At 36.2% G+C, this 14477-nt stretch overlaps 1 protein-coding gene across 1 annotated transcript; it reads right to left on the minus strand.

The window, feature by feature from the left end:
- Positions 1–5682: 5682 nt before the first annotated feature.
- Positions 5683–8284, minus strand: LOC124898582. The gene is made up of 2 exons (XM_047412221.1): positions 7880–8284; positions 5683–6054 (listed from the first exon to the last, which is right to left on the minus strand). Exons 1-2 carry the CDS (start codon positions 8282–8284, stop codon positions 5683–5685), a joined length of 777 nt encoding a protein of 258 aa, XP_047268177.1.
- Between the last annotated feature and the right edge of the window lie 6193 nt (positions 8285–14477).

The following is a 14477-nucleotide window of genomic DNA, read 5'->3' on the forward strand; positions in this document are numbered from 1 at the left end:
GGTTTGAGGCTAGCTATTGATATGGGAATACAGAAACTATTAGTGTTGGGGGATTCAGATTTGCTCATCCATCAGATTCAAGGTGATTGGGAGACGTGAGATTTAAAGCTAATACCGTATCGACAATGCTTAAAAGATCTATGTCAACGGTTTATGTCTGTAAAGTTTAGGCATATTCCAAGAATTCGCAATGAGATTGCTGATGCTTTGGCCACTTTGCCTTCAATGCTCCAACATCTTGAGAAGGCCTACATCGATCCAGTGCATATACAGAGTCATGATCAACACGCTTATTTTAATGTAGTTGAAGAAGAGATTGATGGCGAACCATGGTTCTTTGATATCAAGTAGTACATCCATTCAGGAGAATACCCAGCACATGCCACTAATGATCAAAAAAGGACTATTAGGCGTTTGGCTAGTGGATTTTTCTTAAGCGGGCGAGTCTTATATAAGAGATCCCCGGATATCGAACTTCTGAGGTATGTAGATGCAAAAAAAGCTTCGGCAATCATGGTTGAAGTTCACTCCGGAGTATGCGGGACTCATATGAATGGTTATGTATTGTCAAAGAAGATTCTTAGAGTAGGTTATTACTGGCTTACTATGGAGAGGGATTCTATTCGATTTATTCGAAAGTGTCATCAATGCCAGGTACACGGTGATCTGATACATTATCCTCCTACTGAGTTGCATGCAATGGCTGCTCCATGGCCTTTCATAGCCTGGGGAATGGACGTGATTGGACCGACTGAGCCAAAAATATCAAATGGGCATAGATTCATTCTTGTGGCCATTAATTACTTCACAAAGTGGGTAGAAGCAGTAACTTTCACGTCAGTAACAAAGAAAGTGGTGGTAGATTTTATTCATGTCAACATCATTTATAGCTTGGAATTCCAAAGATGACCATTACAGACAATGCTGCCAATCTTAATAGTAATTTGATGCAAGAAGTGTGTCAACAGTTTAAGATCGCACATCAAAATTCCACTTCATATCATCCAAAAACTAATGGCGCTGTGGAAGCCGCTAATAAGAATATCAAGAAGATACTATGAAAAATGGTACAAGGGTCTAGACAATGGCATGAGAAGTTGCCGTTTGCATTGCTAGGTTATTGTACTACTGTTCGCACTTCAACAGGAGCAACTCCATATTTGTTAGTGTATGGGACAGACACAGTCATTCCTGCAGATGTATGGGATGACTGTATTTGAGTCAAATTCATTTCCCCAAGTTGTCCAGGGTCAATGATGTGGCAAGACAAGGGCAAGTGTCAGCAATTTGGAACAAAGATGAAAGGAACGAGTGTTGGAGCAGATGTAGAGAAGCCGAGTGTTGCAAGCTACCACTAAGTTTTAACTGACAAACTTTCTTTGATGAAACAGGGGCAAAGTTTTGTTCAATAAGTTCAGGTGCATTTGGGAAAACATATTTGGGGATTTTACTTTCTATTCAGGACCCTCCTGAAAAATGGAACTTTACTTTATGTTCAGGACCCTCCTGAAAAATAGGACTTTACTTTCTGTTCAGGACCCTCCTGAAAAATGGGAATTTACTTTATGTTCAGGACCCTCCTAAAAAATGAGAATTTACTTTATGTTCAGGACCTTCCTGAAAAATGAGAATTTACTTTATGTTCGGGGTCCTCCTGAAAAATGAGAATTTACTTCATGTTCAGGACCCTCCTGGAGAATGGGAATTTACTTTATGTTCAGGACCCCCCTGAAAAATGGGAATTTACTTTATGTTCAGGACCCTCCTGAAAAATGAGAATTTACTTCATGTTCAGGACCCTCCTGGAGAATGGGAATTTACTTTATGTTCAGGACCCTCTTGAAAAATGAGATTTTACTTTCTATTCAGGACCCTCCTGAAAAATAAGATTTTACTTTCTGTTCAGGACCCTCCTGAAAAATGAGATTTTACCTTCTGTTCAGTATCCTCCTGGAAAATGGGACTTTACTTTCAAAAATGATGAAATCCTTCTATATTTTAATCTTTTTTTCGGATAATTTTTGTTCCAATTTTGATTCTGGTTTTAAGAGCCCGCCTGAAGAACAGAGTAATGAAATAGGAAATTGAAGAAATTGCAAGTCAGGAACCCGCCAGAAGAATAGGGTGATGAAATTAAAAGGCAAAAATGGTAAGTCAGAAGCCTGCCTGAAGAGCAAGGTGAATAAATAAAAGTCGAACAATGAAGTGAAGCAATGGAAAACCAAGCAACAAGTTGAAAGAAATTGTAAGTCAGGAGTCCGCCTGAAGAATAGGGTGATAAAACTCAAGTCAAGAGTCAAGGAAAGTTACATAGATAGGATTTTGTAATTCCATTTATGTTTAAATTGTAATTTTTATTTTTTACATAATGACAGAGCCACGGACCAGAACCCCAATGGAACCTCACTCGACTCTCCAACTCGGTATAGTCCACCTCCTTCCAATCTTGAAAGATACCTGTCACTTGATTCCCTTATAAGTTCGGTAGGTAGGATATCCGTTAAGACTCGGTTGCCCTTCTTTCTTTGAATAATGATCGGGATAAAATTCTGTCTCGTTGTCTACTTCTTTGTATGAAAACACTTAGTGTTTGCATTCAAAGAGAGCATGATGTAGACACGTAATTTTGTCCCGTCGAAAATAATTCCTTACTCTATTATCAGGCACTTTGACCCCATCTTATAATCTTCTTCAAGAAGAACAAATGAATAACCACCTCATCTTTTACTTATTTATTTATTTTGTTTTGTTTTTATCCAAATAACAAACTCTTACTAATTTTGTCTTATTTTAAAGATTCCAACTACTCACTCAATTAAAAAAAACAACACCTCACCCTTCACATAATCATCCCACCTAGCCTACCTCTTACATTTCTTGCTCAAAAAGATAAGAACTTTCCAGGAAACTCCATAGACTATATCAACACTATAACTATAAATAACAATAGAGATACCTTAGAGAGAGGGGGACATTTTTTTAGGCTCATCATCACATCAACACCTGAAGCACTCTCCATATATTTATATACACGGATATCATAAGATATTCAGAGATATACACCATTTTTAGGCATCTCTGACTTCTGTAAAATAGAAAAAGGAACAAAAAAAGGGTCTTTTCTTGGTTCTCCTTCTTCTTCATCTTCCTACACGCACACACACTGGTCTTTTTCATGATCGATACGCACATAGAGGGAGATGATGAGAAGATTCTACAAAGAATAGAGAACAGAAGGAGTAGATTGAGGGAAGAGAAAGAATAGGCAAGGTCGCGATATGAACAGCGTCTCACCTGAGACCTGATTTCTGCATTCAAAAAACTGTCCCAGTGACTTTTCAGTTAGAGCTGGGTCTTTCTGGCTAGCTCTTCGCCAGAATAGGATTTTGTGTTTGCCGTTCGATTGATCCCCCCCAAAAACTAGTTGGATTTACTTGATTCAACTCGATTTCGTGTATTTCCTTATGGGTTTGGGGGTTCGTCGTGCTTCTTATTGTAGGACGCTGATGGTTCATCTTGGCTTTAGGTTTTTAGGTTTGGTGCATCTCATTTGTTTCACCGTAATCAGTTTCTGGCTTTGACTGTGGGCACCGAGTTGGATTTTGGTTCGTCGTTGAGGTTTCTTGGTTGGGGCTTCCAGGTTTCTTTAACTCATATTATCATCAAAATTCATTCTTGAAAGGTCCATTTCTTATCATATTTCTCTATTATTCTTTATCAATAAATGTTTTATATGTTGAATTAATGATATGCACGAACCTTGTTCTAGTTTGGTTTTGATATATTTGAATCATCGTAAGTGTTTGTTGATGTTGATTGATTATTTGAGTTGAACGTTTGTTTGATGGAGAATTGAGTGATTGCTTAATAAATAATAATTTGGGGGGGATTGGTCTTGATAAAGTGGAATCGAATTAATTTTGGTTGGTTGGTTGAATTGATTAGAAATATTTATTAATTCTCTCGAATGTGACAGTACCATGCTTTAGGACGGATCGGGTAGGCAAATTTAGGATTAAGGTTTGTTTGGTAGAATGTTAGAAATTCCGTGGAATATTTAAAATTTTGTTGAATTAGTTTGATTTTCTCGCACTAAAAAAATGTATTCATTTGGCCGGAGAATGCCTCGAGGAATTTGTATTAATTTATCCAGGGAATGCCCCGAAGTATCTTGTACTTTAAGGATGTTCGTGATGAAGGCCCGAGGCATCGAGTAAAGCCTTGGAGCGTAGTTTAGGATTAGTGTAGATTTACTTTTCAGTCCTTTTTTTAATTTCAGGTTGTAATAATTGGACTGGACACTATAATTTGGGATTTGTTTTGTTTGTAATTGATTGGTTTGTGTGTTTTTGTGTGTTTTATATATTCATAATGTCAAAATTAGTCGATACGCTTCACCAAGCGACCGTGATCGAACCACGGGATCGACGGGTGCCTAACACCTTCCCCTCGGTCAACAGAATTCCTTAGCTGGAATCTCTGTTCGCAATCAGTGTTACAGAGTCAAAATCATTTATGAAAAAGGATATCCACGGGTGACTTGGCACACCCGATTTATGTCAAGTGTGACTCTGAATAAAAAATGTAAATAATATTTTTTCAAAACAAATTTTCTTTTTGTCACTTTGATAATAAAACCCTTTTGAAACTTAAAATTATATCTTTTTGGAGTTAAAAAAGGGATGTGACAACGTGAAGAAAGTAATTATGTGCAATCTAGCAAACAACATGCTTTAGGAAAATACAATGCAAATTTGCAAGTGCAATGTAAAAACACATAAATTTTCCTGATGCAGTGCACTGTCCATATAGTTGTTGTCAAATGCGGTGCAGATTTTGTTGAATAAAATAGAGAGAGAAATAGAGAAACGCAGAACACAAAAAGATAAAATATTGATTTGAATATGTCGTTTTAGTCATCAAAATAAAGCTTCCTATATGTAGTCTTAAAACATAACGAAGAAATCAAAACATACCCTACTTCCTAAATAGCTGCTAGTTATTCCCTCCTACAAGTTAGGAGCTAACTACCTGAAGACTAGGTAAAATAACCTAAAGGCTAGGCAAGATAAACTTGGTATAACAGAGTCCAAGTATAGTAAAATAACTCCTAACAAACCATCCCTTAAACTTATGTTTCGAACACACTTTACAACACTTCAACTTCTTTGAATAAGCAGACACCCATTATTCTTCTGAACTTCAGAAAGCTTTCCTTCTTCAAAGCCTTGGTGAAAATATCTGCTACTTGGTCTTGACTTTTGCAGTAATACAACTCAACTACACCATCATTTGTAAGGTCTCTTAAGAAATGATACCTTACATCTATGTGCTTACTTCTCTTGTGAAAAAACGGATTTTGGATAATTTGATGGCTGAACTATTGTCGCAGTATATGGTAGTAGCATAAGCTTGCCTACAGTGAACTTCCTCACGCAGCTTCCTAAGCCATATGGATTGACTCACACATGTCGTTGCTGTAACAAACTCTACTTCTCTGATAGATAAAGTTACAATGGGTTGTTTCTTAGATGACCATGAAATGGCATTTGATCCCAGTATAAATAGGAAACCGCTAATACTTCTCCTATCATCTCAATCTCCCGCATAATCACTATCCATAAAATCCATCAACAGTGAACTTTCTTCCCTTTTATACAACAAATCATAGCTGATTATGCCCTATAAATACCTCAGAATGCGCTTAACAGCTAGTAGTTGAGATTGTTTAGGATTGTCTATGTACCTGCTAATAAGATTGACAACGTACATTATATCTGGCCGAGTTGTTGTGAGATACATCAAACTTCCTACTAGTTGCTTGTAGTAGGTTTCATCTACAACTTGGCCTTCTGGATCCTTATCTAACTTTAAGCTAGGATCAACTGGTGTACAAATCCGGTTGCACCTCTCCATTTGAAACTTGAGCAATAAATCTTTCGCATACTTCTTTTGAGAAACAAAAAAACCAGCACTAGACTGGACAACCACTAATCCGGGGAAGTACTGCATTCTTCCTAAATCACTCATATCAAACTCTTTCATCATAGATTCCTTCAATAAATTTAAACATAGCCTCATTGCTTCCAATAAAAATTAAGCCATCAACATATAGATAAACAATGAGAATATCATATTTATTGTACCTGATGTAAAGAGTCTGCTCATATGAACATCTCTGAAAACCTTTCTCATGAAATAAGCATCGATGTGACTGTACCAAGCTCTTGACGTTTGTTTTAATCCATATAATGCCTTCTTCAATCTATACACCTTGTGCTCTTCACCAAACCTGATATGGCTAGGAGGTTGATCAACATACACTTATTCTTCTAGGTTTCCATATAAAAATATTGATCTTACATCTAGCTGATGCATTGGCCATCTATTTTGAGATGCCAATCCCAAAATCATCCTGATTGGATCATGTTTTGCAACAGGTGCAAACACCTCAACATAATCAACAACTTTTGCGACGAGTCTAGCATTGTATTTATCTATTTCTCTATTTTCTTTCAACGTTGTCTTAAACACCCATTTCACACCAACACTTTTTTGACCTTTTGGTAATATTGTAAGTTACCAGGTGTTTTTCTTCTCAATGGCATATATTTTCTTTTTCACTGCTTTCTACCATTTTGGTTGCTTGACTGCTTCATCGAAGCTAACTGGTTCACATTCTACAAGTAAACAAAAATTACTTATGGTATCAATTCCAGTTACCTCATAATCACTCATCCAAACTGGTCTCTTTCTCTGCCTTTATTCTATTTGAGCCCCAGAAGTACTTAAACTTTGATGTGAAGATTCAACCTCTTGTACCTATTCTGGATTATGCTGGTTTATTCTACTGTTGATTTTTTCTTCATCATCAAAATTGTTGGCTTATGTTGCTTAGTTTCTCCTCTATCCCACTACCAAAACTCTTCTTCAGAGAAAATCACATCCCTACTAACAATAATCTTATGTGTTATGGGATTATACAATTTATAAGCTTTTGAACAATTTGCTATTCCAAGAAACACACTTTTCTCCTTTGTCATCTAATTTCTTCTGTTTCTGATCTGGTATATGTTTATAGCAGACACAACCAAAAATTTTAAAATGACTTATATCGGGTCTTCTTCCACTCCAAGCTTCTTCTGGTGTTATGTCTCCCACAACAAAAGTTAAACTCTTATTTAAAATATGTATACTCCAGTTTGTTGCTTCAGGCCAAAACTGTTTTAGTACTTTGCTTCTAACCAACATGCTCCTTATCATATTCATAATTGTGCGATTCTTCCTCTCGCTCACTCCATTTTGTTGTGAAATGTAGGCCACGATTTTCTATCTTTTAATGTCATACGACTCACAAAACTTTGGAAAAGTATGTGAATAGTAATCACCACGTACCTGTATCTATATGCAACACCTGAATCGACTTTCCTTCTTTATTTTTTGCTATTGCGTTAAACTTTTTGAATGCTTCAAAGACACCAGACTTTTCTCCAAGAAAAATAAATCCAAGTTTTCCTACTATAATCATCAATAAAAGTTGCAAAGTACTTTGTTCCTCTATTTGAAATTGGACTTATAGGTCCACAAATGTCAGAATGAACAATTTTAAGTGCCTCACTTGCTCTTTGAGTTCTACCTCTTGGAAAAGACTCTCTGTGTTGTTTTCTAATAACACAATATTCACAAAAGCTGGAATGTTCCTAAAACTTTGGAAGGTCAGTAACCATGTTCCTTTATTGAAGCGTTTTAAGTCCTTCAAAATTCAAGTAGCCATATCGAAAATGCCATAACAAGCTGTCTCATTCAATTAAGCTACTAAACATGACTGCTCAATATGATTAAAGTCAAGCTGAAATATTCGATTGGCAGTCATATTTACTTGTGCAAATAATCCAAGATTAGCATCTTGAATTTTGCACTTCCCATCCTTTATATTCAATTCATAACCTTCCTCTTGTGATTGCCCTATGCTGAGCAAATTAGTCTTCAAGCGTGGCACATAAAGTACATTCGAAATTATATGTACTTCATTTCTTTTCGTCTGTACTTTAACCTGACCTTTCCCCATACCTGGAAGTTTCGAGTCGTCTCCAAACCTTATTTTGACTATAAAAGTTCCATCCAAGGTTGAGAAAGCTTCCTTGACACCAGTCATATGATTGTTGCATTCTGTGTCTAAGTACCACTTATTTCTGATAATCTCCTTCTTTGTTACCAGTAATAGTGATGTCTCTTCCTCATTTTGTTCCACAAAATTGGACGATTCACCTCTTTTAGTTGACATATTTTTCTGCATTCAAACTTGTAATGACTAAATTTATGACACTTGTAACACTCAATATGTGCCTTACTTCCTGCTCCTCTTATGTTGTTGGTTTGGAAATATTTTCCTCGACGTCCTTCCTTTCTTTGGCCATTAGTATTTGTCTGAGCATTTTTGTATCCCTTCACTTCCTTCTTGTCATGCTTACTTACTGGAGTTGAGACCTGAAGAGCTTATTCCTCTTTTTTTGGTTGGATCAATTTTTTCTCATGAACTAACAATGAACTTTGCAGTCCTTCCAGTGATAACTCATTAGTATCGTGCGACTCCTCTATGGCACAAACAACAAAGTTAAAAATTTGGTGTTAGTGATCTCAAGATCTTCTCTACAATAACTACGGCTTCTGACTTATCACCGTGTAGCCTCATCTTATTGACAATGGTCATTACTCTTTAGAAGTAATTTGTAATTAATTCTCCAAACTTCATTTTCAATGTCTCAAATTAAGGAAGTGCCTAAAGTTGCTGCCTTTAAGTCTTGGAAGAACATTGATACTTCCTTCTCATTGAATCCCATATATGCTTGAAGGTATCTTTGTAAAGAATTGTCTCCAAGATTGAACGATCTATAGCCTGAAATAAATTATTTTTGAATTTTAGATCTTTCAATTTCACTCCTTCTATCTCTCCCTTCTGAGTTTCTGTTGCACCAACTTCTAATTATGGTATACCTTCTAAAACTACTTGCCAGTATTCTTTTAATTTTAGAAAGTTTTCCATCAACATACATCAATGGTCATAGTGACCATCAAAATAAGGGATGGAAGGTTGAACAAAGTTCTCTGATGCCATGAGAAAGATTATAAGTATTTAGAAAAAACTATTATAAAGGTTTTATATCCACTTACTGATGCACTCAATAGAAAATTAATCAATTCCAGGAGTTGAACTCGAGAAACGGAGTATCTATTCAGGGTTCTATCCGGGAAGATAGCCAAGATAGAGAAAATTAGAAGAAGAAGAAGAAGTGAAATATTATTATCATAAATGAATATATAGTATTACAAATTGGTATTTATAGTAGTTGTATCTAGTCTTAGCTAACTACCAACTAATTCTTGTAACTAACAAATGGACTTTAACTATTTTTGTGAACTTTCCATTGTGCAACTGAATTCTAACTAACTAATAACAACTTGCAACTTGCATCAATACCCTTCCCATGAGAGCAGACTTGTCCTCAAGGATGGAATGAGGGAAACCTATGTTGGACATCAGTGAGGAATTCCCAAGTGGACTGGTCAGCATCAATATCAGTCCATTTGTTAAGCACCTGAGTAATAGTCTTATTGCCTCGCTTCACCATTCTTCTTTCCAGCATAGTTTTAGGAAATAGACAATAAGGGCTAAAGAGATAAAATACAGGTAGATGATTGATGACTAAAGGAACCTCATACACCTTTTTAACTGAGACACATGAAAGGTGTGATGAATTAAGGCATCGGCTGGAAACAACAACTTGTAGGCTACCACCCCTACCTTAGCAGCAATAGGGTAAAGGCCATAATATTTAGCAGCTAGTTTATTGTAAGGCCTCACAACAATAGAAATCTGTCTATAGGTTTGTAGTTTCAAGTAGACCCAATCTCCAATCTCAAATCTTCTCTCAGACCTGTTCTTATCAGCTAAAGATTTTATTCTCTATTGTGCCCTCTGTATATGGAATTTCAGAAGGCATATAATACCCTTTCTTGCCACTAAGGACCTATCAACCATCTCCACTGATGACTCTCTAACTAAATAAGGAAGATGAATAGGAGGCCTTTGACCATAAAGTACCTCATATGAAGAGCACCTAATAGAAGAGTGATAAGTAGTATTGTACCACCATTCAGCTAGGGGTAGATAGTGAGGCCAATCTTTAGGACTATTAGAGCAAAAACACCTCAAGTAAGTTTCCAAGGTCCTGTTTACTACTTCATTTTGTCCATCAATTTGAGAATGGTAAGTTGTACTTCTTTGCAACTGAAATCCTTGTAACGTAAACAACTCTAGCTAGAAAGTACGGAGAAATATTGGATCCCTATCACGGGGTATAGTGGCAGGCATGCCATGGAGCTTGAATACATTGTCCAAGAAAGTTTGAACTACTGATTGTGCAGTGTATGGGTGTTGCAAACTCATGAAATACCCATACTTCCTCAACCTATCCACCACCACCAAAATTACCCTTTTTCCCTAAAATTTAGGTAATCCTTCAATGAAGTCTAGGTATATATCAGTTCACACACCCTCAGGAATGGGTAATGGTTGTAAAAGACCAGGATATGTAGCAGCATCATACTTATTTCTCTGACAGACATCATATTTATTGATAAACTCTTTAGCATCCCGAGCAAGAGACTTCCAATAGAAAAGTGATTGTAACCTCTTAATAGTAGTGTCCATACCAGAATGTCCTTCTTGGCTAGAAAAATACCACAGCTCAATGATAGTTTTCCTTAATTCTTGATCTACTCCAATCACTAATCTGCCCTTCTATCTAAGTTGACCATGACACCAGGTGAAGAACTTAAAAGGCTGATTCTGCAATTTAGTAATCAATAGTTGTAAGAAAACATCAGTAGACCAAGAATCCTTAATATTGTCATATAAAGGGTCATTAGGAGTAAGGAGGGAGATAGCCAGTAATTCAAAAGTAGGCATTCTAGACAAGGCATCTGCAGCCTTTTTATCCACACCCTTTTTATATTCAATAGGGAAATCAAAATCCATGATCTTGGAAATGCTAGTAATTTGAAAATCAATATGGATATTTTGTTCCAACAAATACTTTAGTGCCTTCTGATCAGTTCTGATAATGAAGGAATTATTTAGTAGATAATATGACCACTTAGAGACAGCAAAAATAAGAGCAAGTAATTGCCTATCATACACAAAAATTGTTTGATGTTTGGGAGCTAATGATTTACTGATATAAGTTATAGGGTGTCCCTGATACATTAGAATAGCCCCAATACCCTTTCCACTTGCATCAGTCTCAACCACAAACGGCTTTGAGTAATCAGGCATGACCAAGATAGGAGCAGAGATCAAAGATTTTTTCAGCTTTTCAAAAGCTATAGTACATTCTTCATTATAACCAAAGTTGTCCTTCTTAAGTAGATTATGCAGGGGTCTACATATTGACCCAAATCCCTTGATAAACCTCCTATAGTAGCTAGTAAGGCCCAAGAAACCCCTCAATTATTTGATATTATTAGGCACAAGCCAATTGGACACTTCAATGATCTTTTTAGGATCATTGGAAATACCTTCAGCACTAATAAAATGGCCTAAATAATCCACCTTAGGCATCCCAAATGCACGTTTATACATTTTAGCATATAATTAAAACTTCAGCATCAGATCAAATACTTTCTTAACATGCACTATGTGATCAGTCATGCACTTTCTATAGATAAGGATGTCATCAAAGAAAACTAGAACTGTTTTCCTTAACAATGGTCTAAATACTGAGTTCATAAGGTTTTGGAAGGAAGAAGGGGCATTGGTTAAACCAAAAGGCATTACCAGAAACTCATAGTGCCCTTCATGAGTTTTAAAGGCAATCTTGTGAGTATCCTTATCATACATCCTCAGTTGATGATATCCGGGTCTAAGATTAATTTTAGAGAATACAACAGCTCCTCCTAGCTCATCCAAAAGGTCTTCTATAATAGGTATTGGAAACTTATCCTTAATTGTCAACTGGTTAAGTTCCCTTTAATCAATACATAGCCTCCAACTTCTATCTTTCTTAATAACTAGCACCACAGGAGAAGCATAAGGATTGGTGCTATGTTGTATCACACCCTGATCTAACATCTCTTGTACAAGCTTCTCTATAATGTCATTTTTTTCTCCTGGATATCTATAAGGTCTCTTGTTAACAGGACATGCAGACTCCACCAATGGAACTATATGATCAAACTTGCCTCTATGTGGTGGTAAAATGGTAGGTAATTCAAATATTTTATTGTACTATTCAATTAAAATTGACAAGTCTGGTGGAATTGAATTACCTTGTTTAGCCTGAATATTATAACACTGACACCCTTCTTCTTTATCAGTTAACAAGGACATCATAAAAAATTGAGTTTCTACACATTCTATTCTATTAATTGTCATTACTCTTGTTATATTAAGAGGTTGACTAGCCCCTCTCAATACATGCTTCTTACCCTTGTATCTGAATTTTATGGCCCTATTCTAAAAATCAAACAAAATCCTGCCCAAAGTGTTCAACAATTTCACTCCTAAAATAATGTCTACATTTTACAATGGTAACAATAAAAAATCAGATGCAAATATGGTTCCTTGCAGAAACCACTGCAGATTCTTACTTACTAAAGTTGTTTGTACTCTTCTACCATCAGCAACACTGACTGACTGGGCTAAAATTGTACTTGGTTTGCACCCTAACTTCTGAGCTACATCTTGGTCAATGAAGTTATGTGTGCTACCAGTGTCAATCAAGACTTGCAAGGGTTTTTTCTCATGATACCCAGACACTCTAATAGTCTGATAGCCAGTTAGTCCTGTAAAAGCTTGAACTGATATTATCATGAGTTCATCTAACTCAAACTTATCATCCTGATCGTCAACCTTCTCAGCCTCTTCAATAAGCATTTCATCTTCTAATATGTCCACCATATAGATGTGCCTGTTAGTCTTGCATTTGTGTCCTAGCACATATTTCTCATCACAAAAGAAGCGTAAACCCTTAGCCTTTTTCTCATCCATCTTAGCTGCAGTCAGTCTTCTTCTATTCCCATTGCTACTAAATTTGTTGGTTTTATTAGCTTGGTTTTCATTGGCTTCTTGTATGTATTAGCAGGAATTAATGTCTTCTGATAGAAGGAAGATTTTTCTTGATTGGGAGTGGGCAAGATAGGTGCAGATAGGGGATTTACAATAGATCTCAGACCCTAAGATTTAGCAAGTACTTCAAATACTTCATCCTACAATCTTTTGATTTTATAGGCCTGCATTAATTTCTTTGTATCTTGGATCCTTACAGCCTTGTTTAACTCTGGTTTAAGCCCTCCTAAATAATATCTAATAAAGTTTTTAGTAGAAAAATTTACCCTGGTCAACAACCTATCAAATTTAGCTTGATACTCTTTAACACTACTAGTCTGAGTTAAATTTTTTAGGGCTTCCATAGGATCCTCAAATTCTTCCCCAAACCTCTTATTCAAAGCAATTACATACTCAGTCTAAGAAGGATCCATCAAAGAATTTCTAGCTTTCATGTATGACCTATGCCAAGTAATGGCCTCCCCCTCAAAATGAATAGCAGCTATTTTAAGCCTTTGATCAAAAGCAGTTTCATCCATATCAAAAAATTGATCCACTTTATACAAATAAGTCCTTAAATCTTGACCTCCAAATTTGGGGAATTCTACTCTAGAGCATCTAGTAAGAAAATTACCAAAGTGATGATTGTCTTTGGGTCTATATTGATGCTGAACCTCCACAGAATAAGCTCTATCAGCTGAAGATTCTGCTCTTCCAGCTTTCTTGTTTTTTACTTGAATGCCCAACTGATTCATAACCTCCTTAATCTCACCCAATTCCTTATCAGCCTGGGAATTGCGCTCATTCACGGTGGTCATTCCTTCCATGAGTTTCTGGAACTGCTCTTGAATCTGAAGTAATTTCTCATCCATTTCTCCAGAAGCTTGCTCTTGATTCTTGTTTCAAGTAACTGGCATGTCGAGGAATGTCTTGCTCTGATACCAAATGATGTACTCAATAGAAAATTAATTGATTCCAGGAGTTGAACTCGAGGAACAGAGTAGCTAATCAGGGTTCTAATTTGAGAAGATAGCCAAGATTGAGAAAATTAGGAGAAGAAGAAGTGAAATGTTATTATCATGAATGAATATGTAGTATTACAAGTTGGTATTTATAGTAGTTGTATCTAGTCTTAGCTAACTACCAACTAATTCTTGTAACTAAATGATGGACTTTAACTGTTTTTGTGAACTTTTCATTGTGCAACTGAATTTTAACTAAAAAATACTTGCAACTTGCATCACTTAGGGCCAAGGCTCGGATACCAGATGTTGAATAAAATAGAGAAAGAGAAATAGAGAAACGTAGAACACAAATAGGAGAAAATATTGATTCCAATATGTCGTCTTATTCATCAAAATAAAGCTGTCTA

This window comes from Capsicum annuum, chromosome 5, assembly GCF_002878395.1.
Source record: "Capsicum annuum cultivar UCD-10X-F1 chromosome 5, UCD10Xv1.1, whole genome shotgun sequence".
NCBI lineage: Eukaryota > Viridiplantae > Streptophyta > Magnoliopsida > Solanales > Solanaceae > Capsicum > Capsicum annuum.